This window comes from Dryobates pubescens, chromosome 4, assembly GCF_014839835.1.
Source record: "Dryobates pubescens isolate bDryPub1 chromosome 4, bDryPub1.pri, whole genome shotgun sequence".
Taxonomy (NCBI): Eukaryota; Metazoa; Chordata; class Aves; order Piciformes; family Picidae; genus Dryobates; species Dryobates pubescens.
Genome location: NC_071615.1, coordinates 10,963,195 through 10,986,714, shown reverse-complemented (window position 1 = coordinate 10,986,714; position 23,520 = coordinate 10,963,195). Strand labels below are relative to the sequence as shown.

The 23,520-nt window shown below is 53.7% G+C and overlaps 2 protein-coding genes across 2 annotated transcripts in view; one reads left to right on the top strand and one right to left on the bottom strand.

The window, feature by feature from the left end:
- Window positions 1-352: 352 nt before the first annotated feature.
- TELO2 (telomere maintenance 2) lies at window positions 353-20,052 on the top strand. Its single transcript, XM_009900542.2, has 20 exons — window positions 353-644; window positions 1,207-1,484; window positions 1,983-2,051; window positions 2,956-3,103; window positions 3,394-3,496; window positions 4,253-4,321; window positions 4,721-4,862; window positions 6,004-6,140; window positions 6,757-6,848; window positions 8,171-8,275; window positions 8,808-8,893; window positions 9,176-9,267; window positions 10,251-10,367; window positions 11,296-11,367; window positions 12,556-12,726; window positions 13,361-13,452; window positions 14,533-14,632; window positions 15,000-15,064; window positions 15,665-15,780; window positions 19,306-20,052. The coding sequence occupies exons 1-20, from the start codon at window positions 364-366 to the stop codon at window positions 19,407-19,409; spliced, it is 2,439 nt and encodes an 812-aa protein (XP_009898844.2). The 5' UTR covers window positions 353-363; the 3' UTR covers window positions 19,410-20,052.
- A 578-nt stretch (window positions 20,053-20,630) lies between these two features.
- Window positions 20,631-23,520, bottom strand: part of IFT140 (intraflagellar transport 140) — a 66,302-nt gene continuing 63,412 nt past the window's right edge. Inside the window, exons 27-30 of the mRNA XM_054180536.1 lie at window positions 23,240-23,452; window positions 22,990-23,156; window positions 22,544-22,685; window positions 20,631-21,206 (exon numbers count right to left, since the gene is read on the bottom strand). Coding sequence (XP_054036511.1) covers window positions 21,006-21,206; window positions 22,544-22,685; window positions 22,990-23,156; window positions 23,240-23,452 — 723 coding nt within the window. The 3' untranslated portion in view covers window positions 20,631-21,005. The remainder of the gene's footprint in view (window positions 21,207-22,543; window positions 22,686-22,989; window positions 23,157-23,239; window positions 23,453-23,520) is intronic.

Here is a 23,520-nt window from a genome sequence, read left to right as displayed (position 1 = left end):
TTCACTGGGGGGGGGTTGCGGTAAAACCGAAGTCGCCGGAGGGACTCCAACCCGGAGGGCAGCCGAGACCGGCGAGGTTGTGATCGCCAGCGTCACCGGGCAGGCGCTGCTGATTGGCTGCCGCGGGTGGGCGGGCGGAAGCGGGATTGGCTGTCGCTGGAGAGGCGGGCGGAAGCGGGATTGGCTGTCGCTGGAGAGGCGGGCGGAAGCGGGATTGGCTGCCGCTGGAGAGGCGGGCGGAAGCGGGATTGGCTGCCGCTGGAGAGGCGGGCGGAAGCGGGATTGGCTGTCGCTGGAGAGGCGGGCGGAAGCGGGATTGGCTGCCGCGGAGGGCGGGCGGAAGCACGGTTGCTGCTCGGCGCCATGGCGGCGGCGCTGGAGTGTGCCCTGCGAGAGGCGGTGGCAGCGCTGGAGCCGGGTGGGGAGAGCGTGGTGGCGGCGCTGGGCGCGGTGCGGGCCGCTCTGGCTGCTGGGGACACGGCCACCCTCGGGGGGCAGGAGCGGGCGCTCTTCGGCGCCTTTCTGCGGCGCCTGGTCCGGGCGCCCCGTGAGGCGCGGCCTGAGGGCGTGTGGCAGAGCTGCTTCCTGGAGGGTCCGCCCGGCCTCGCCCTCTGCGTCCTGCTGGAAACCCTCTCCTCCCCGGGGTCAGTCCTGCTTGGGGGGCGGGCGGCTCCGGTGGGGAGCGGGCGAGTGTCGCCCTGCGGGGCGGGCTAGAGAACAGAAGTGCGTCAGTTGTCCTCCGGGTTTCCCTCGGAGCGCGGAAGGAGGGATGCCAGAGGTTGCCCCCGGAGCGTAAACGTACAGTTGGATGGGAATTAGCGTGGGGAGGCCTTGCTCCACCCTCGGTGCCCCCGAGTCCCTTCGTTTCAGAGCCTAGGTGACGCACCGGCGCTTCTGGCGGAGCTCACACAGCTGCCCGCAGTTACGCTTATCGAATATCCTGGAATGGTAGGGGCCGAAGAAACTGGAGATACAAAGAGATTAAAACCGCTTTGACTTTAATTTTGATTAAAATTCTATGTGACTGAGCAGCAGTGTTGTAGTGGTGAGGCCACAGCAGATAAAGACTAGCACTCACATCCTTTTGTATTAGTTAAAGGGGAGAGGGGCATGGTTTAGTGCTGGGATGGAGGTTGCACTAGATGATCTTTGGTTGGAAGAAACCTTCAAGATAGTCTGTGACTTATTCCACTTGTTTTCTTCCAGCCCAAGCATTCACCTGAGGGAGGTGGTTGAGGTTCTGGAGCAGTTCCTGCAGAAGGGTCGGGTCGCGGCTCTGCTGTGGGAGGTCTGCCAGCAGCCAGCGCAGCCTGGCGCCCCGGAGCTGCAGGAGGCTCTGCTCAGCAGGGTTGCCTGTTTGCCCGATCATGTCAGCAATCAGCTCCAGGGGAAGAGCCCACCAGTGTTCTTCCCACAGAACTACTTCCCCCTCTTGGGTGGTGCAGTTATCGAGGTGCTGCAGAAGATTTCTGATTCACTGAGAGGTGAGGTTGTAGGACTGTGCTGCAGAGGTGACTCTTCTAAGTGTTTTGTGTGTGGGCTGCCCTGGCTGGAGTTTGAAATGCAGCTGATGGGTATTTCAGAGCCTCATAGTCATCCTTCAGGCTGAAGTATGTTGTGCTTAAAAGCAGCAGATACCAGGAATGAGGGTGATGGCCCTGGCTTTGTAAAGTCTCACTGAAAGCTGCAGTCCTTCACACAGTTAAATAGCCTCCTCTGTTGCCAAAGCTGAATGTGGGCACTTGGTCTGGGCTGAACTGTCTGGAAGATATAAATGGTAGTGAGTGACCCAGTGGCTTTGTCACCGTTGTGGTAATGAGGGACTGAGCTGCTTTAGTCTTCTGACTTGTGCTGTGTTTAAATAACAGTGTTGAAGGCAGTGGTGGAGGGAGGAAGAGATGATTCTGGAGGTTAATCAGGTTTTTTAGGCTGGATGTGGTTTTGAGGGTGCTGTGGTTAAGCTTGCGTCTGTTTTACCCTAGGTGGCTTGGATTGCTCAATCTCTTTTGTTTCTCACATCCTGGGGAAGGTGTGTGTCCATGGAAGGCAAAGTGAGTATTCTACAGTGCTGCTTTGGGGAGGGGGAAGTGAGTTTCACTGGGTTGGTACAGAAGGATGACTGTGATGATGATCAGAGGGAGTGCAAGACTGACCAGGTAATGCTTTAGGGGTTCTTTCTGAGGCTGGGCAGCTGCTAGGTGTTGGTGCTTTTCTGTCAGCCCATGGATGAGGTGTTTGGCTTTCTCATCTGCCATTTGGGACATTGCTATTAAATGTTCTCCTAGTGCTTTTCATCCAGTGGTCTAAAAAAGCCTTGTAAATACCACTGTAAGTCACTGTGTGTGACTGTTGCCCTCTCCTGTGAGTAACCTGCAGTCTGGCTTTGCTTAGAACTCTGGAGCTGCTGGATCATAGAATGGTTGGAAGGGACCTCCAGAGGTCATCGAGTCCAGCCCCCCCTGCCAAAGCAGAGACACCCAGGGCAGGTCACACAGGAACACATCCAGAAGGGTCTTGAAAGTCTCCAGAGAAGGAGACTCCACAACCTCTCTGGGCAGCCTGCCCTAGGGCTCCAGCACCCTCCCACCAAAGAAGTTCTTCCTCACCTTTAGAGAGTTCCAGCTTGTACCTGTTGTTCCTTGTCCTATTACTGGCTACCACTGAAAAGAGACTGGCACCTTCACCTTGGCACCACCCCTGCAGAAGAAGCTAGAACTTAGGAGCTACTGAGTGCAGTAGCTGGCAGGGCTAGGGAGAAAGAGGAGAGATTCCCCAGCTGTTCACTGTGAGGAGGAGCACTGCAAGTTCCTTAGGCTGTTTAGGTAGGCAGTTTAGAGCTGCCAAATGTACTTTGTGTGTCTTCCTCTGGTGAGGATCTGGAAGTTGGCAGGCTGGCCTGGAGCCCTGGTGCACCAGTTCTGCCCACATGGTGTATTTCCCTGTTGTCCACTTCAGAGGAGATCCTGAGTGTCCTGGTGCCCCACCTGACAGAGCTCACCCAGTCAGACTGCATCTGGCAGAGGATCTGCTGGCGGCTGGTGGAGTGTGTGCCGGAGCGCTGGATGGAAGCCGTGCTGCTGGGCTTTGTGCAGAGAGCCCCTGGGTAAGGATCAGCTTTCCCCCCGCTCCAGGGTGAAGGCTGGCAGCTCTTGTGCAGGCAGTTTCCTACAGTGCCATCTCCACTCTCAGGTAGAACCTTAAAGATAAGGCTTGTGATGTTCAGCGGAAAAACTGAGGGAAGCATTAATTACAGTGACTGCCTCGCTCCTGAAGGCTGGAGCTGGTTTGGAGGCCTTGTTGCAAACAGCTGCTCAGAGAATTCCCTATGGCTGGGAGCAGCATGGCACTAACTACATGGAGTCCTGATGTTCTGCTGTTGACCTGTCTTGCCAGGGCAGATGTCTTGTCTAGGTTGCTGGGGAACCTGGTTGTGAAGAACAAGAAGGCTCAGTTCGTGCTGACACAGAAGGTGCTGCTCTTGCAGTATGGCCACAAGGTGAGGGCTCACTGAGCAGCACTCAGGGGATGGCTGCTTTCCCCCCTGCTCCCAGGCAGTGGCTGCTTTCCCCCAGGGTCCTTGAGCTGAGTGCAGGTCCTCTGCTGTAAGAGTTAACTCTTGGCTCTGCAGTCAGCCCCCAGTCTCTCCCCATGCACCTGAGCTGTGCAGCTGTTCACTTGCATTCCCTCAGCTACCACCATGAGGAGGGAGTGGTGGAAGGCTGCTGTGCTCTCCCAGGCTTGCTGGGGGTTATTTCTGGATGGTGTCTTCTGGAACCAAGTGCTTATCTGCACACAGTTTCAGTGTTCTGGGGAGCTGGACAGGTCTGCATCATGTAGAACCTGCAAGAAGAGACTGAAGAAGCTGTGAGCCACCCTCAGGGCTAAGATTCAGACTGCAGAGACAAGCACTGGCTTTTTTGTTCTTTCCTGTGCATCCAAGCTTGTCACAAGGTGTTGGGAAGTGTTCTGTGGCTTATGATGTTGTTGTGAGGGATGTTCCCTAGGCTCTTGAGTTCCATGTTTGCCTGGGACTATGTGGATCTGGGTTTGGTGGTAAAAATGCTGTGCTGGACTCCTGTCCTGTTGTGCCCTGTATTGCATGTCTGTGCTTGGCTGGGGGCTTTTTAAGTTGCTTACTTTCCTGTCTCTCAAATGCCTTAGAGTGAGAAGTCCACCATCAAAAATGCACTCTTGTTATTGCTGGATGGCAGCCTGACACCCAGTTAAAGCAAGGTCCTGGTTTGCCTTGCAGACTGCAGTGCTGCAGAACCTCCTTGGCTACCTGTCCCTGGATCCCCTTCGGCGTCCCTTGCTGATCCAAGTGAGTTGTTGAAGTGTCTGAGGGCCAGACCCCTGCTCTGCTGGCTGTTGGCTGCAGCACTGTGCTGCTTCTGTCCCTGTTCATGGGTGTGAGGGAAGCCCTAACATCAGGAACAGAATAGAATTAACCAGGTTGGAAAAGACCTTTGAGATCATTGAGTCCAACCTATTCCCCAGCACCATCTGATCAACTAAACCATGGCACCAAGCTCCCCATCCAGCCTCTTCCTAAACACCTCCAGGGATGGGGACTCCACCACCTCCCTGGGCAGCACATTCCAAAGGACCACCAGAAGATAATGTGCTGTGTGAAAGCAGGTTTCACAAACCTGCTTCACCAAGAAGCTTTCTCCTGTGTGGCAGAAGGACATTTCAGGCCAGCTCAAGTTCTCTGCCGCAGGTGCTCCAGGAGCTGCTGGAGACGTGGGGCAGCAGCAGCGCCGTGAAGCACTCTCCAGCCGAGCAGCAGCAGTACATTAGCAAGGCCATCCTCATCTGCCTCTCACACCTGAAGGAGTCTGAAATTGAGAGCTGCAGACAAGGTGAGGCAGTGGCAGGAAGCAAAGGCTAGACTTGGTTCAGAGAAGGTCTGACCACGAGTGGATCTTTCACTCATCAGAATGCTCCTGTCTTCATCCTGGCGAGCAGGGTGTCCTGCTGGGAGCCTGCACTGCTGTGATGTAATTGCCAGTGTGCAGCTTTAAGTTAGGCAAGTAGAGAATCATGGAATGGGTTGGGTTGGAAGGGACCTTAAAGTTTGTCTAGTTCCACTTGCTATGGGCAGGGGCAACTCCCACGAGAGCAGGTTGCTCAAGGCCTCATCCAACCAGGCTTTGAACACTAGTAGGCTTGGAGCCTCCACAGCCTCTCAGGGCAAACTGAGTGTGTCCCCAAGCACTGCTCTCCAGCCATTCTGCCCCCAGCCTGTACTGGTGCTTGAAATTGCACCAGCCTAGGGGCAGGACCTTGCACTTGGCTGTGCTGAACTTCAGGGGGTTGGTACTGGCCCACCTCTGCAGCCTGTCCAGGTGCCTGGGGATGGATCCCTTCCCTCTGGCTTGGCAGCTGTAGCACACAGCTTGGTACAAGTGTATCTCTGAACTGAGGTTTAGGGACCCTTAGGTTTTTGGTCCAGGAAAGCCAGGACTGGCCCTGGGGCTGTTTAGGGAATGGTGTGAGTTCAGCTTACAGGCTGATTATGTGCCTTACTGTTGGAGCATGGGTGAGGCTGCAAAGGGCACAGGGAGAGTTCCTCAGGATGAGAAGGAGTCTTCCTCAGAAGACTGAGAGGGGATTTAATGCATGTTTATAAATACCTGAGGGCTGGGGGTCAGGAGGGAGGGGACAGGCTCTGCTCACTGGCACCCTGGGATAGGACAAGGGGCAATGGATATAAACTACAGCACAGAAGGTTCCACCTCAACATCAGGAGGAACTTTTTCACTGTGAGGATCACAGAGCACTGGAACAGGCTCCCCAGAGGGGTTGTGGAGTCTCCTTCTCTGGAGCCTTTCAAGACCCATCTGGATGCATTCCTGTGTGACCTGTGCTGGATTCTATGGTCCTGCTCTGGCAGGGGGGTTGGACTCGATCCCCTAGCATCCTGTGAGCCTGTGAGCCAGCACAAAGGTGGCTCTTCTTGTTTGCTTCTGTCTGTCTCATGCACTGTTTGGTTCTCTGCAGAGCTGCTCACAAGCATGATGGAGGGAGTGAAATGCCACCTGGACAGCAACCTGCCCTGCGTCCGGCGTCTGGGGATGATTGTGGCTGAGAGCATCAGTCTGAAGATCAACACTGAAGGGCCTGTCCTGAAGTTTCAGGTGAGAGGTAGCATGAAATTCATGTCTGCTGTGCAGGGCTTAGAGGAAAGGAAAGTTCTAAAGCACATGATCCAAGACGTTATAGCAAGTTGTAACATATCTTATCTGGAAATAGAGGCAGCAGCCCTTTCCAAAAGAGAAAACAATGGTGTAGAAGAGAGCCAGGAGGCTGGGAGTGACCCAAAGAGTGTCATCTGATGGCAAACTTCAGGGCAGACTGATGATAGTAAAGGGCTGGGGGATAATGAGATTGAGAGCAGCCCTGCAGAGGAGGACTTGGGAGTGCTGGTGGGTGAGAGGCTGGACGTGAGCCAGCAATGGGCACTTGCAGCCCAGAAGGCTGATGGTAACCTGGGCTGCATCAAAAGCAGTGCTGGCAGCAGATGAAGAGAGGGGATTCTGCCCCTCTGCTCTGTTCTGGTGAGACCTCACCTGCAGTGCTGTGTCCAGCTCTGGGCCCTCAACACATGGAACTGTTGGAGAGGGTCCAGAGGAGGCCACAGGGCTGGAGAACCTCTGAACAAATGGGGTGTGTGTGGGGCCATCTGCTCATGGTTCAGTAGGGTGAGGTGTTGAATGCAATCTGAGTGCAGTAACTGTTGTTTTCAATGTCTAGTATGAAGAAGATGATGAAACAAGAGAATTGAAGTCCCTTCTGGTGCAGACTACACCCTGCTGTGCTGTCCCCGGCCTTCCAGATGAAGAAGAGTAAGATATTGCTACTCTTCATGGCAGTGCCAGCTTGCTGCTCTTCTCCATCCCTTTGCCTGAGTCACAGACTAGAGCTGTGTGCAGATGTCTTACATGCTCCTAAGCATTGTAGCACAGCTTCCTCTTCCAGTGTGGTGATGCTAGATTCACAACGGGGGCTGTTTAGCCTGGAGAAGAGAAGGCTGAGAGGGAAACTTACCAATGTCTGCAAACACCTGAAGGGCTGTATCAGGAGGATGGAGCCAGTGATAGGGCAAGGGGCACTGGACATGAACTCAATCACAGGAGATTCAATCCCAACATGAGAAAACACTTTTGTTATTGTGAGGGTGCAGAGCCCTGGAGCAGGCTGCCCAGAGAGGTTGTGGAGTCTCCTCCTCTGCAGACTTTCAAAACCCACCTGGATGTGTTCCTGTGTGACCTGCCCTAGTGATCCTGTTTGGCAGGGGGGTTGGAGCCTGTGATCTCTGGAGGTCCCTCTCAACCCCTGGCATTCTGTGACTGATTCTGTAACCTGCTAGTGTGTATGAGAACTGCTTGTTTGATAGCTGCAAGTGATAAAACCATGCTGCAGCTTCTAGGGTCCTGCTGTGCCCATCAGTGGAATCAAAGAGGGCTTTCTGTTCACATCTGGGAAATCTGGCATGTGGGCTCTGTGCTCTCAGCAGTAACCAGCATCTAGCCTGAATGGCAGCCTAAAGACAGAGCCTTTGGTGCTCTGAGCTTCCCAGCATCTGCTGGGGCTCTTCAAAGCACTTAGTTTTTAGCCTTATCAGCAGATGAATGAAGCACTTCCTGTTACTGGCAAATGAAGCTGTGCAGATCTGCTCCCATTTTAGGGGCATAGTCAGCATAGAAAGCATTTGAGAAGCAGAGAGGTGAAAGGGCCTGCCAAAGTCCACAGAAATAGGTACAGAAAACACTCCCCAGCATTGTGTTCATCCCCCTAGCAGTGGTTCAGGATGTGTCTTCCTCGTTGAAGTGTCATTCCTGGGTTCTTACAGGGTGCAGGGCAGTGTGGTCCAGTTAGCACAGATGAAGCTTTCTTTAGCAGTTCCCAAGTGAGTGCAGAGGGAGCCCAGCAAGCCAGCCAGCCTCATTTTTGTGCTCTCTTCTGTTAAGAGATTCTGCTGCTCTTCTCCCCTCACCCCAATCTCCTCCCCAGAACTGCTTCTTGTGTAGGCCAGGCTAGGTGGGAGCCTGCAGCAGGAGTAATCATCTGCCCTTATGTTTAGGCAGCAAGGGCTGATGCTGTGGGAAGCTTCTTGCTTGTGAGGGGTTGTTGCTGTATTGGGTTTAATGCTTGTTCCTCCCAGCAGGGATGAGAAAGCTGCTGGACAGCCATCGGTGTCAGACGGTGACAAGAAATCCCAAACAGCAGCCCCTGTGGCCCCAGCTGAAGAGTCAGATGCTGAGCTTGACAGGTATGGGGCCAGGAACCCAGGGAAAGGGAAAGAGCACAGCAGCCACGGGGAGAAGGGAGCTCTCAGGAGCTGTACTTCAGGGTCTGCTCCCTGAGCTTGTTCAGCTGAGTGTGTTGCAGCAAAGCAGGACGCTGTAGGGAGCTGTTAGTCACTGGTGACAGCACAGCCTGTGTTGTGCACAGCTGCTGTGTTTGTTCCTCTGGCCTTGGGTACAGTCTCCCTGCAGCTGGGGCTGTAGCTGTGCAATTCAGTAGCAGCTGTGCCTTATTCTGTCACTTCATCAATGTAGAAAGAGATCTCAGGAGTCCCCTCACTCCTTCCTGCACTGGGCCAGGAGGTCCAGTTCCAGATCTGTCAGAGCTGCTTTCCAGAGTAATTCCTAGAACTTCCTGAGGAACCCTTTCAGGCTGGGCTTCAGCAGTGCTGGCTGATGCAAGAGCAGTGGTGTGAGGACAGTGCATGTGCAGGCTCCTTCCCTTTTGTGTGGAGGGCTGCAGCCCCTAGCTGAGTCCTGCCTTTGTGTGTTTTGCAGTGATGATGACCTCATCCCCTACGACATGTCAGAGGACAAGGAACTAACGGCCAAGGCTCCTCTCTACCTCCGAGACTGTATTGAAGGTGGGAGCTCAGGGGCTGAGCCTCTGGCTGGGGCTGGGAGCATGGTCTCTGCAGGTTTGATTTTCTCTGAGTTAGTCTAAGGTGCAGGATTGCAGTAACCTGGGCTTAGGTGCTGGACTTGTAATTCCTGAGCAGTTTGGTTTGTCCCTAGAGCTGTTCCTGTGCTGAGTCAGTGATACCTGCCTGAAACAAGGCAAACTATGGGCAGAAGAAAGCTTGGGGTATCTGCCCAAGTACAACTGTTCTGTTAATAGCTTCTGTTTACTTCTGATTACTTTTCAGTGCTGACAGGCTGTGAGGATGTGGACAAATGGGAAGCTACAGTCAAGGCTCTTGAGGGCTTGATCCGGAGGAATCCAGCGGCAGCGAGAGAGGTGAAGCAGTGTGAGCTGAGCTGCTGTAGTGCAGGGCAGCCCCTCTCCTTGTGAGCAAACTAAGCATGCCAACAGCAGCAGCCAGGCTGATGGGCACCTGGATTTAAAGCTTTCAACTTGGGAAGGGAAGTAAAATGAAGTAGTGGAGGTGAGGCTACAAAGCACAAGGGAACAAAGGAGCAGGTGAAGGTGCTGGCACCAGTGTGGCCTTCAGCAGCTGGAAATGAAATGCCCTGAATGTAATGGGAGGAAAGAGAGAGGAAGCTTCAAGCTTTGTGCTGGGTGGAGGAAGCACTGGAAGTGCAGCCACAAATTCCAGAGACCAATTGATTCTAACTGAAATGTCTCTGATTTTGATTGACTTGGAATGTAATTGTTATTCCCCAGCACAAAGGGGCATAAACCCAAATGGACTTTGCCTCTTTGCTTTTGCTTCCCCCTGAGAGAGCAGGTGGATTGTTCTGAGCAAGATGAGAAGAACCTGGGACAAGGTCACTGGTGTGATGAGTGCTCACCACCACCTGCTAGTGGACACTTGAAGGTGGCAGGGAAACAGACCTCTGCCAGCTGAGAGAGGAAAGGGTTTAGGCTGGCAAACCAGGTGCAGACTGCTGCTGCTCATCAGCCAGCTTCCTCAGCTGGGTTGGGCTTTGGCTGTGGTACTGTGCCCTTTAACCCAGCAGGTATAGTGACAAGTCCTCTTTGTCATGATGCCACCACTTGTCCTGAAAGTCAAAGTGAATGTGGACAGAAAATTGGCCCAGGGGTTTGTTCAGTGTTTTCAGAAACCAGTCCTGATGGCATTCAGCTGAATGTGTTTCCTTTCCTGCCTTCCTAAGGGACCTGTTGCCTGGGTTCCATACTCCCTTTGCTTAAACATTAGAAATGTGATGGAAATGCTGTGAGGGGGGAGAACAGCCAAAACACAACCCCAAACCATCTGCAGTGATTTAATTCCTTTTCTTGCTCTATATTCTGAGCAGGTCAGTGTGGAACTGGCAAAAATCTTACTGCACCTGGAGGAGAAGACCTGCATGGAAGGCTTTGCAGCGCTCCGGCAGAGAGCTCAAGTAGCTGTTTTAACCACAGATCCAATACCTGTGAGTCCCTTTGCTGCTCCCCTTTGTCCAGTTGAGGCACAGGCAGCAGCTGAAGTCTTTTGCTACCTGGATGGAAGCAGCTTTCAAAGCATGCATAACTGGTCCATGTCTTGGCAGCATTCAGGCAGAGCTGGGCTAGGTACTGAAGCATCTGCAATGGGTGGCTGGAGCAACAGGAAAGAGAAAACTCTCAGAGCTGTAATGGACTGGAGGAGCTGTTTGGAGCCTCTTAGCATGAGTCTGACAAGGCAGATTAGATAGGCACTTGCACTGAAGGGGAGATTGTTTCATGCAGAGGGAAGCTGAGGCACAGAAGACTTCTCTAGAAGGAAGCTTGGCTGGTGATTGGAATCAGAGAGTCACAGAATGGTTTGGGTTGGAAAGATGTTTAAATGGCATCTACTTCCATGGCCAGGGACACCTTTCATTAGATTAGACTGTTGGAAGCCTCATCCAGCCTGACCTTGTACATTTTTAGGAGAGAGGCATCCCCAGCTTTGCTGGACAACCTGTCCCAGGGTCTCCCCACCCTCACTGGAAAGGACTTCTCCATGTTCAATCTCCTGATCTATCCTCTGGCAGTTAAAAACCCTTACCCCTTGTCCTATCAGTACAGGCCCTGTTAGAAAGCCTCTCTTCATCTTACAAGCCCCCTCTTAAGTACTGAAAGGACACAGTAAGGTCTTCTTCCAAGTGCCAAAGCTGCTGTGGCAGCTGAGTACCTCTGCCTAGGAGAGAGAAGAATGGCAGAGTCCCAAATCCAGGTTACTTCCAAGGAAGGAAGTGACAAATGGAAGTGTCTGTTGTGCACTGCCCTTCTCTTCCTTTCTCTTGGAGAGCTGTTAACTGCCAGGAGGCTTTGAGAGTTAGAGGGCAGGCTGTTTGCAGCCTGGGGCTGTGTTCACTGTGCCTTGGTTTCTCTCTACAGGTAGCACAGTACCTGACCTCCCAGTTCTACTCTCTGAACTACAGCCTCCGGCAGCGTGTGGACATCCTCGATGTGAGTGCTCTGCTCTTCCTGCTTCCCCTGGGTCTTTGCTGCTGCACTGCTGCTTCCCTGAGGCTTGTTGGAGTTGCCTTTTATTGCTCATGGCAGGAGGCAAAGTCTAGAGAATCTCTAACACTGGTATTTGTGCCTGGCACTGCCCTCTTGTTCATAACCCTGCTACACTCCGTTACACAGCCATCCTTCCCCACAGGATGGCCACTTGCCTTGGGGCAGCTGCCATTTCCTAACACAGCAGCAGGCTGCTCTCTCTCTTCACTTTCTGAAAGGCAGCAAGCTGCCTGTGACTACATCATTTCCCTTACTGTGTGAAGAAGGAGCCACTGTTGGGTTTCAGGGCTCAGTGACCAAGTGCTTGGCCAGTACCTCAAAGCCAGGTGGGTGCTTGGGGGTCAGTTCTTGTGCTGTTCTGCATTCTAAGCTGGCTGAACATGAGCCAGCAGTGTGCCCAGGTGGCGAAAAAGGGTCAGTGGCTTCCTGGCCTGCAGCAGGAATAGTGTGGCCACAGGAGCAGGGAGGTCATTGTATCCCTGTACTCAGCACTGGTTAGGCCACACCTTGACTCCTGTGTCCAGTTCTGGGCCCCTCAGGTTAAGAAGGACATTGAGACTCTTGAATATGTCCAGAGAAGGGCAAAGAGGCTGGGGAGAGGCCTTGAGCATAGCCCTGTGAGGAGAGGCTGAGGGAGCTGGGGTTGTTTAGCCTGGAGAAGAGGAGGCTCAGGAGAGACCTTAGTGCTGTGTACAGCTACCTGAAGGGAGGTTGTAGCCAGGAGAGGGTTGGTCTCTTCTCCCAGGCAAGCAGCACCAGAACAAGAACACAGAGTCTCAAGCTGTGCCAGGGGAAGTTTAGTCTGGAGGTGAGGAGAAAGTTCTTCACACAGAGAGTTGTTGCCCATTGGAATGTGCTGCCCAGGGAGGTGGTGGAGTCCCCATCCCTGGAGGTGTTCAGGAGGGGATTGGATGTGGCACTTGGTGCCATGGTTTAGCAGTCATGAGGTGTTGGGTGACAGGTTGGACTTGATGATCTCTGAGGTCTTTTCCAACCTTATTGAGTCTGTGATTCTAAACCTGTTGTGCCTTCCTGCCTTGCTGTTCCTATCCCTCTGGCTGCAGGTAGCTCTGGTGATGTTCCCTAGCACAGGGATTACTCCTCTTTAGCCACCTCTCTCTTCTCCTCTAGGTATTGGTTTTGGCAGCTCAGGAACTGTCCTGTCCCAAATCCCATGGAAACACCAAGCATTCTGTTGCCCCAAAACCTGGAATCCAGCTTCTTCCTGGAAGTGACAGCTCTAAGGACTGGAGGAGAATTGTTGATGAGAGGATCAAAAGCAAGACTCGGAGGATCGCTACGGTGAGGCCGAGGCAGAAGCAGACCCAGGCCAAATGCAGCAACAGTGAAGGTGCTCGGAGTTGCTGTAGCTCTCTCTGGGAAGGGTAACATTCCTGTGAGACTGGGCCCAACCCAGACAGAAAGTTACCTTGTTATCTGGCTGAGTCAGTGCAGAAGTACCAAGTCCTGTAGTCCTCTTGTGGCAGTGAGAGGAAAGCAAATCTTGAACTCTCTGCTCTCCCTGTGTTCCGTGCTTGTTCTGAGCCCCTCTGGCCGCTGCAGGGAGCTGTGGCTGTACCTCTCGGTCCCAGAGCCTGTCACAGCAGCTGCCTCTGAACTGCACTGTCTCAGGCTTCCTGATTTTCAGGAAGATCAACTGGTGGCAGCTTCCTAATTCCCAGAACTCCCCTGTGGTTCATCCTGGAGAGCTTGCTTCCCAAAACTCCCTTGTCCCCTGCAGCTTTTGTTTCTTACACCCAACGGTCTGCAGTGGGAACTGAGCCACTCAGTCTGCAAAATGGTTGCCATAGCTGTACAAGAAGCAGTGGCTGACAGAGGGATGGCTGCAAGGAGCTCATGGTGGTGATGGTGTCCAGGGAAGTGGGAGAGTCAGGTGCTGCAGCTTGTGTCTAGACTTGGTGTTTCTCTTGGGCAGGGTCAGGCCCAAGTGGAACCGGCTGCCGGCCCAAATGAGTTCAACTCTGTTGCTGGGCACTTCTTCTTCCCATTGATTCAGCACTTTGACAGGTGAGTGTGGACACCTTGGGATGTGGGCATGGCAGCAGCCAGAGGGAAGCTTCCTGCTTGCTCTGCTTGCCTCAGAGCAGCAGGCTGAAGCCCAGAAGCTCTGTGGGAGTCCAGTGACACCATGCTGGCACCTGGCTTATACATAAAGCTTAGAGGAGGGGGTTGTGGTCTCTTGGACTTAGCCCTATGAAGTCTTCATAGAATTATAGAATGGCTTAGGGTGGGGGGACCTCAGTGATCATCTACTCCACCCCCCTGCCATGGGCAGGGACACTTCTCAACTAGACTTAGTTGCCCAAGGCTTATCCAACTTGGCCTGTTTAAACACCTCTAGGGAGGGGGCCTCCACAGTCTTGCTGTGCAACCTACTCCAGGCTCTCATCACCCTCATAGTGAAGAACTTCTTCCTGAGATCCAGTCTAACCCTGCTCTCCCTCAGCTTCAAACCATTCCCTCTTGTCCCCTCATGAAAATCTTGTTGGCAGCAGTCTGTAAGACCCTGCAGAACTGAAGATACCTCACAATGAAAATGCTCTCAGCAGGTACACAGGCAGGGGAGTTTTGGCAGTACCAAACCAGTTGCCTTGGCTGCACCTCCATCTGGGGTGCTTCACAGAACACTGCAGAACTCAGACTGCAGTCTTGAACCAAAGTGAACTCTGACAGGGTTGGGTTTGTTACCTGGACTGGCTCTTGTGACCACGTTCTAGGACACAGGCTGTTCTCAGCTGGTTTAAGTCTTTGCTTACCTGAGGAAGGTTAAGGATTTGATTTCATAGGAGTCAAGATTCCAGTGGCCTTGGTGGTGGGTCTCTGGTATGGCAGCAATGCCAGCTGCAGTCTTAATGCAGCCTACAGGTAGAGTGTGATCCCTGCTGCAGGAGCAGAGGATATCATGAGTCTGGGAGCAAAGAGGAGAGCAAACATCTGTGGCTGTGTTAGACTGGGAATGACTCAATGACTGCTGTAGGGATTTAGGTTGGTGGGGCGCAGATCTCGCTGCATAACCACCCTGCCTGTTCTGAGGGTGAACTGCTCAGCCACCTCACTGCTACAGCACTCTCTAACTTCCACTTGCAGGCCTTTGACCACATTTGATCTCCTGGGGGAAGACCACTTTGTCCTTGGAAGACTGGTCCACACTTTAGCAATCCTGATGTACTTGGCTGTCAACACTGTGGTGAGAAAGGCTGCATGAGCTGGCAGATAGCAGGAAGGGCTTCCAGCCTGGGAGCAGTGTGCTCTGGGGCCTGCCAGCAGCTTTGAGCTGCTGAGAGGGTGCAGAAAGGGCTGGGAAAAGATGCCCAGAAGAAGAGACCTGGGGCTCAAGACAGCCCTGCACTATGTGTTGCTGCTGCTGCTAGCAAAGCTGTCAGCTTCTGGGGGAGGCTGGGCACGCTGTGCCACTGTGCTGCCTCTGTCCTCATCTGTGCAGGACAGTGAGCTGCCTGGGACCTTCACTACAGGCTGACAAGCACAGGCCCAGCTCTGGGGGGTGGTGTGAGTGGGAAGGTGTCAAGTGTTTCTGTTGTCTCCCTGTGTTTCAGGCAGTCACTGCAATGGGAAAGGCCCTGCTGGAGTTCGTTTGGACCCTGCGCTTCCACACCGACTGGTGAGCTGTGGCTGTGTGCTTGCACCTCTGGAGACCAGCTGTGAGCCAGTCTCCAGCCATGGCTTGTCTCTGGCCAGGATTAGCAGCTGGCTGACAGTGTCAGTGCCTTAACTGTGCTCTCCTCCAGCCTCATGTTCTCATGACTGAGTATGGCAAGGACATGTGCTGAAGGCATTTTCAGACCAACAGGAAAACCTGGCTGCTCCTCCGGCGTGGAGGTGCAGTCACTCCCTAGAGGCAGCATGACAAATGTCTTCATCAACTGTCCATGTGATAGTTCCATCTCTGTTTACCTGGGGAGCTCAGAAACTGTAGATTCCATCCCAGCATTCAACTCTGGAAAGAAAGGAAGCATTCAGTCTCTGGATCTCAGACTTGTCCAGGACTCTGAGTTACGGCAGACTCCCTGCACCACCACGGCGTGGCAGGGGCTCTGGATGTGGGCGCTCTGCCAGCTGGGCTATGAGTGCATCCTAATCAGTAGCAATGTGGCAGAAGTCATCATAATCACAAACACTTGGCAGAGGAGAAAGGCTGAGGTGAGGAAATGAAGGCAGAGCACGAAGCTGCAGGCTCTGACCAGCTGTCTTTCTGCCACAGCTATGTGCGCCAGGGGCTGCTGTCCTGCGTCTCCTCCCTGCTCCTCAGTGTCCCTGCAGAGCGCCTGCTAGAGGACATGACAGAAGAGCTCCTGGAGGCCCAGTCCTGGCTGGGAGGTAAGATGTGCTGCACAGCAGTGGTTTTCTGCTCAGTGGTGCAGTCTTGGTGTAGTATCTGTGTAGTGGTGGTGCACCAGAGATTTGTGTGGTGAGCATCTTTATCGGGGAGGTAACAGCCCCCAGAGTGCTGTACAGATGTCACTGAGGTGCCCAGAGCAAAAGCTGAGGGAGGCACGTGGCACCTGAGTGTGACCACCCTCACCTCCCAGGCCAACCCTGTGCCCCATCCTTCTGCCTAAGCAGCCAGCCAGCCACCTCATGAAGCTCCAGAAGTTTGTCACATTGCATGTACATGCAAGGAAAGGAACTTGGACCAGCAGTGACGTGCAAGGCCTGTGTGGCCTGTTTGCATCATGTCCATGAGATGAGATTCATCAGTGCCCCATCTCCTGCCTTCCTCCTCCTGCTGGAGAGAAGAGCCCCTGCAGGGCAGCAGCTGAGTCTGCATGCTGCACCCAGTACACCTGGCATCCACACAGCTGTCTCTAGGCTAGGCTGGAGCTTCACACATTGGTGGAATCACAGGGTTGGAAGGGACCTCAAGGGTCATATAGTTCCAACTCCCCTGCCATGGGCAAGGACACCTTCCACTAGATGAGGCTGCATAGAGCCACATCCAGCCTGGCCTTAAAAACACCCAGGGATGGGACTTGTACCACCTCCCTGGGCAGCCTGTGCCAGTGTCTCACATAAATCATTCAGGCAACAGCTGTGCTGTGTGCTCGGAGCTCTGAAGCCTGCCCTGTGTTCTGAGTGGACCTCCTGTGAGTCCCTGGGCTGGTTTCCTTCTCACTCTTGGTGAGCTGGCTTCCCACAGGGAGCAGGCAGGAAGCAACACTGACACTGTGGCCTCTGCTCCTTGCAGGTTGTGCAGCTTTCTGCTCTTTGAAAGGAAGAGAGCTGCCTTCTGGGGCCCAGAGCTGCACTGTTCCCATGACACGTGTGCTCTGTGGAATCTGCTTGTCTCTGCAGTTAACACTGCTGCCACCAAGCAGAGCCTTTCCAGGAGTGTCACAAAGGCATCCAGCCTGGGGTCTGCCTGATCTGTTTGTCAGGAGTTAGGTTTGGAAGGAGGAGGAGGGTGGCTGGGCTGGAAGGCAGTGTGGCAGACACCTCTGCATGTAGTGCTTCTGCAGGAAAAGTGCATGGTGGATCCCAGTGGGAATGAGAGCAGGATGAGGTCACAGTTGTGTGTGATGTGTGGAAGGGGAATGGTTGCAGGAACCATTCAGAAACCTTAACAACTGCCACTCCCCAGAGTCACAGAATGGTGGGGTTTGGAAGCTAGCCCTCCTGAAGTCAAGGGTTGCAGTCCTACTTACTGCTTCTTCCTTGTGTGATCCTAACTCCACCACCTCATGGTCACTGCAGCCAAGACCTTTTCTCCCTGACCTTTGTTAATACAAGGCCCAGGAGGACACCTCTCTCCTCACTGCTTCCCTCACCACCAGTGTCAGAAAGTTCTCACCAGTGCACTGCAGGAACCTCTGGCCTGTGTGTGCCTGGCTGTGGCCTTTCTGGCAAATACCAGGGTGGTTGATGTCACCCATGAGCACCAGGAGCTGCTATCTTGAGGCTACTTCCAGCTGCCTGTAGAAGGCCTCATTGACTCTGCTCCTGGGCTGGTGGTCTGCAGCAGACTCCCTCAACAGCAGGCTCCACTGGGCTTGGCTGCACATCCATTAATGTCTTTAGTGCACTTTAAAAGGGCTTCTGGAGCTGCTTCCTGCACCATGGCAGCCTCTTGGGCTGTGCCTTTGCTGTTCCTTGCAAGATTGCTGGTAAAACAGCTGCTCCCTGCTCCAGCAGGTGAGGTCAGGCACCAGAGACCTACTTGTGTGCCTGAACCATGGTTTTGAGCCAGCAGCCTTACTGCTGCTTCATGAGTCTTGCAGGCAAAGTTTGCAGGAAGAGTCACATACTAGATCTGCTGCTGTAGCTGGGAAAAAGGAGAAGCTGCCAAGCCTGGAAGCCTTCTGCTGCCATGCCTGAGGGCCAGGAGAAGTCCCCACACTGGGTTTCAGCTTAAAGCATTGACTTTTCTCCTGCAGTGACTAAAGCAGAATGAGGAATAGTTGGCTGGAAAAGGTTGTCCATGAATCCAAGGCTCCAGTTTGTTACTGCATCACAGCCTGTGCAGCTTGCTGGAGTTCATGGTGTGAATGTGACTGACTGACTGCTCCTGCCCCTCTGCCTTTGGGCTGTGACTGGAATTGTTCCCCATTAGAAAGCGGTGTAAGAAACTGCTTCGGTCCCTGCCCCAGTACTGCCTGCTGAGTGGCTGCTCTGGGATACTTCAGCTGTGGGGAGAGGCTGGGATCACCTCACACTTTGCAGTCACTGCCCTTGATGCCTTGCTGGACCTAGCACTGCGTAGCTTGATGGTTCCTGGGGGAGGGAGGGAATACCTAAGCACTTCTAGGAAACGGTTCCTCTGGTTCCTCAGCAGCTGCCTTTGAGGGAATTCCCCGCCCCTTGCCAGTGCTGCAGAGCTGGGGCAGAGCTGGGGCAGAGCTTGGTAAGCTGCTGTGAGGCCCTGAAGGGTGCTCTGGTGCCCTGTGCCTCCCTTTTGGTGGCAGCCATCCAAGATCCACGCTCGTGGCGCTTGAAAACGGCAGCCTCAGCTTTGGAGCTCGGAGCAGCCTGCCTCGGAGCCTCCCCTTTCTGCCTTCTGTGGAGGGGTGTGGAAGGGCCAGGCTGAAGCTGTCCCCAGGCTATAAATAGCCCTGCTCCAGGGCATGAGTCATGTGTTTGGGCTAGCAGCGCCGGCGCTGAGCGCCCTGCTCCTGCGTACAGGATTTCCTACCGCAGCCTCGCTGCTCTTCCAGGCTGCCCCTGCTCAGACATCCTGCGTGCATCCTGGTTTTTACTTTGCAGGCCCATTAAGGGCCCCTGAAATAACAGCTGCTGGAAGCAGCTCCATGCCCTCCCTGATGTGCTGCATGAAGTGTGAAAGAACCGCTGCTTTCTCAGCAGACCAGTGTGCTGAACCTGGGGGCCTGCCCCTTTCTGTGCCCTGCTTGAAGGGCAGCACCACCATGGAGTTTGAAGGGCAGCACCACCATGGAGTTCAGCACTTCTTTAGAGTGCAGGAGCTGGCACAAGTCAGGGACTTCAGGCTTTTGAGTCAGTGGCTTGCTGAGTGCAGGCTGCATTCCTGGCGGTGGGGCGGCTGGAGGAAGGTGAGGTGCAGCACAAGGGCACCCTGTGAGTTCTGGTGTGGAGGTGATCCCAAGGGGTACCAGGTCAGGCAGGTTCCTCAGTGCTTCAGCCCACCTGAAGGTTTGTTTCTGCTCCATGCATGAACTGAACACTACTCTGTGATAGCCAGGCCTGAGCTCAACTCATGCTGTGAAGGTGACCAAGTCTGTGCCTCTGCCTTCTGGTCTGATGTCATTCCTGCAGGTGTTTATGTCCAGCCCAGGCTTAGTGTTGTGTTTATTGCTGCTCTCTGGTGGTCAGTGTTAAGGGAGGAGCAGTTTTTACCCTTTGCCAGCTAACTGTGGGCTGCTTCTTTTACAGATGTGGTCGAGAAAGATCCAGATGGTGACTGCAGGAGGCTGGCCTTGCAGAACTTACTGCTCCTGGAGAACCTGAAAAAGAAACTCCAAAGTGTCCCTTCCTAGCTGAGGGGTGAAAAGAATGCCATTTGCCTCATCCTGTGGCCAGCTGGCTCTGTGTAGGCACTGCTGCAGCCTCTTCAGCAGTCACCTGGCTGGAGGAGAGGAAGAAGGGGGAAGGGTGCAGAGCTGTAAGCCAGAGAACCTGACTTGACATCTGGACTTTGTAGTGGAGGCCAATTGAGCGCCGGCTGCCATCCGGTACAGAGTGTACAGATGCAGGAAGGTAGGCGAGCGCTGCCATCCTCCCCACGCCTCCCCAGCCCCCACCCCACCTATTTATAACCTTGGCAGGGCTGAGAGCTCTGCTAAAAATACAGGGAAGAGCTCAGAGCAGGCTTCTTGTCAGAAAAACAGGAGGGCTGGGGAGGGTCGCTTGGGGAGGGTCTGGGACGTGCTCCCAAGCCTTCCCCCGGGCAGGCTGGGGGAGCAGCTCCCAGTCGGTGTTCAGGGGCTGGCACCGCTGATGGGACATGAGAACTGGAGAGCCACACGCAGTGCTGACCAGCTGCCAGGCCTTAAGGCTTGAGCTGGAGCTGTGCTGTGTTTAGGAAGGCACAAAGCAGGAATGCTTTTGGTATCACTTCAGTACAGGAGTAAGTTTCTATTAAAGAATAACTAACATCCAGATTTGGGCCTTAAAAGTCTCTTCCCCCCCCCCCCCCCCCTTCCCTGAAAGCTTAGCACCAAAACCTTCACCCTCAGCCCAGACCCTGAAGCAAGTCACCAAACAAGAAAAAGAAGAACCACTGTAAGCAGAAGGGCTGCTCAGGGCTATGAAATGTATCAGAGTGATCAGAGATGCATCTCTGGGGCACAGCAAGGGGCTTGAGGGTGAGCAAAACCTTGGTTGCTTACACTGGGCTTCACTTCTCATGGTCCTGCTTGTGCCAGGGAAGAACTCTGCAGCCTAAAATCTGACTGGCACAGAGTAACTTGGCACACTGGGAAAAGACACTTCACAGAGAAAGAAGATTCAGTGGCTCAAAGTGGGACCCAGCTGCAGCAGGGACAATTGGAGCAGATGACTGGGGAAGGGACTTCTGGAGGTCATGCTGTGCTTCCCAGCTTTAGCCCAGGTGTTTGTGAATGGTGACTCTGCATGACCCTAGGCTGTACATAAACACAAAAGCTTGGGGCTGGGGAAGGTCTCCATCATTCTGCAGGAGTCTGACTTTTCCCCAGGCTCCTGCACTGGGACAGAGATTGTTTTTTCTAGAGGCAGCCTTAGCAGATCAAGGTTGTACTTGGAAATGGTGGCAGCTCAGGAGTTTCCACCTCAGCTCCTCCTCTCCTTTCTGCACTTGGAGAAAGGCCTGAAGTTACTGCACGCAGTTCTTGGTGGCTTTTCACCCCTCTCCACTTTATTAAAACCTAAAAGCCAGCTTCTGTACAGGATGTACAAGAACCTCTGTGGGTGGTGTTTGAGACAAGCTGTTCACTGCAGTGCTGCTGCTTGTACAGTCAAGCAGGAAGAATAAATGTCGTGGTAGTAACCAAAAAGCTTTGTCACAGCGGCGTGTTGACTGGTGCCTGACCCCTGCTGAGGGCAGAATAAATGACTTGGTATTAAAGTCAACTTTGCATTTGATAAGTAAGTTTTCAAGGGTCTTCCACTTCATCAACCACTTCTTCCACCTCCTTGTTCTCCACACTGCTGTGGTGAATCTGTTCTGAGGCCAGGGCTTGGCTCAAGGGAACGCCAGCTCGGCGGTGCACTGCCTCCAGCGTCTGCTGAGTCACATAGTAGCTCAGGTTCTGGGGTGGGATTCTCTTCTGCAGCTCTTCTAGGTACTGGTAAGCCTACAGGAGTGCAGAGAGACCACTGTTACTGGGGAGTGGGGTTGCTTCTTGCGTGAGTCCCTGTAAAAAGCACAGACTATATCATCCAGTCCAACCCTCAACCCAGCACTAAGCCATGTCCCTGACCGTGCCAGGTCCACACACTGCTTAAACACCGCTAGGGATGGTGACTCCAGCACTGCCCTGGGCAGCCCATCCCAATGTTGAGAACCCTTTCAATGAAGATCTATTTCCTGATCCACAGCCTGAACCTCCCCTGGTGCAGCTTGGAACCATTTCCCCTGGTGCTGTCACTTGACACCAAGATGCAGCAGCTGCTTGCTCCAAGCTCCCTTCAGAGAGTGGTAGAAAGTGATGAGCTCTCCCCTCAGCCTCCTCCAGACTGAACAAACCCAGCTCCCTCAGGCACTCCTCCCTCCTCCTCTCTAGCAGACTGACACAGCCACCCAACTTTGTGTCATCTGCAAAGATCCTGAGGGTGCCCCACTCTCCCCACCCAGAGCCTTGATAAAGATACTAAAGAGGACAGGCCGCAGTGCTGAACCCTGGGGGACACCACTGGTGACTGCATGCCAGCCAGGTTTAGCTCCATTTACCACCACTCTTTGGGCCCAGCCATCAGCTTTTAGTCCAGTGCAGAAGTGTCCATGACACTTCCTCATCCACTAGGCAGGGCACCTTGTAGGTGAGAAGCATCTGCCCCACTGCCTGGCTGAGCCCTTGGCAAGAGCTCAGTGCTGAGGGCTGCTAGCACTTGGCCAGGAGTTTCTCACAGGCTGGTTTTGCATTCTCCTGACAGTGAACCTCTGCAAACAACAGAGGATCACAGGATCTTAGGGATTGGAAGGGATCTCTGGAGCTCTTCAAATGCAATGTTCCAACCCAGGTAATCAGCACAGCTGGAGAAACCAGCCCCTGGCATGCTTCTGCCTCATGCTAAAGCAGGTGACAGTGCAGTGTGTGGCACTCCTGCCCTGACTCACCAGTTCCTTTACCATTTGCTTTTGTGGCCCAAATGGCAAGTGAAGGGCAGTGCCATTGCTGAGCCACACACCCAGACAGACCCTTCTGCTCCTGCCTTGTGACTGGGAGTGTTTCAGACCCCACCACTACTTATGCTCTGTGCCCTCTGAGCTTTCTTTTTCTCTTCAGTCCCGTGAAACAAAACCCACTTCAACATCGCTACAGCTCCTGAGGTCTGGCACACCCTGCAGAGCTGTTCAGCTCTTGTATAGCAGCCTTGACATGGAGGAGCTTCCTGTATGGGAAAGCCATCCCATGCTTGGTGTACAGAACATAGGGGCCCTGGGGGTGGGAAGGATGAAGAAGGAGCTCACCACACCAAAGTCCTCCGCCCGCACATAGTGCTCCACCAGGAAGCCCAGGATGTCGCCGTGGCGGATGGCACTGTCCATGTCTTGCTCAGCTAGGAGAAGTTCACACTGTTTGACTGCTTCCTTGGGGTCCTCAGGGTACACTCTAGGAAAGAGCAGAAAGAGGAGAGCACTCAGCTGCTTGTGTGAGGAACAGGGAAGATTGTCTTTTTACTGTAGTTAGGTTTCCTAATCACCAAGAAGCTGCTTCCCTAGGTCAGGACTCCTGCTTGCACTTCAGGTCATCATCTCACCTTCCATGTCAACAGCAACTTAACAACCACAGCAGGCTAGAAACAGGCAGCAGCCTCTAGCAATGGGTCTGCAACAAACTGCAGGCACCAGCAAAGCTTTCCTTCTTGTAGGGCATGTCTGACACGGCTCTGCACGCCCCGAGTGCTGCAGCTCACCTCTGAGCGTGGCTGAATCGCTTCAGCAGGGTCATCTTGCTTTGCAAGTGTGCCAGCTTGCTTTCCTGGTCCAGAGGGCTTTTGGTCTTGGCTTTTGCAAGGCACTTGTATGCCTCTGTCAGTGCTCCTTGTGCTTTCTCATAGTTCTGATACTCGTCGATTTCCACCTGCCAGAGGAGAAGCGAGGTCAGTGCCTGGCTCCAGAGCTAACAAGCCAAGCACCTGCAGGACTCCCGGAAGGGAGCTGTACCTGAGCGCACGCCTCATAGAACCCTGCCAGCAGGTCAAGGGCCCGCCCTTTAGAGTAGAAGCTGATGATGTTCTTCATGATCTCAGGGTCCTTCCTCCAGTCCAGGGACTGCAGGTAGTTGGCTGCCATGATATAAATCTCTCTCTGTTTGGAAACTCCCGCAAAGAAAACAATCTTCTTGGTATCTCCAGATTTCAGCAGTGCCCTCATAGCCTGCCAGTGGAAAGGGGAGCACAGGGGAAGAGGGGAACAAAGCTGGCTGTGAATGCAAAAGCAGAAGC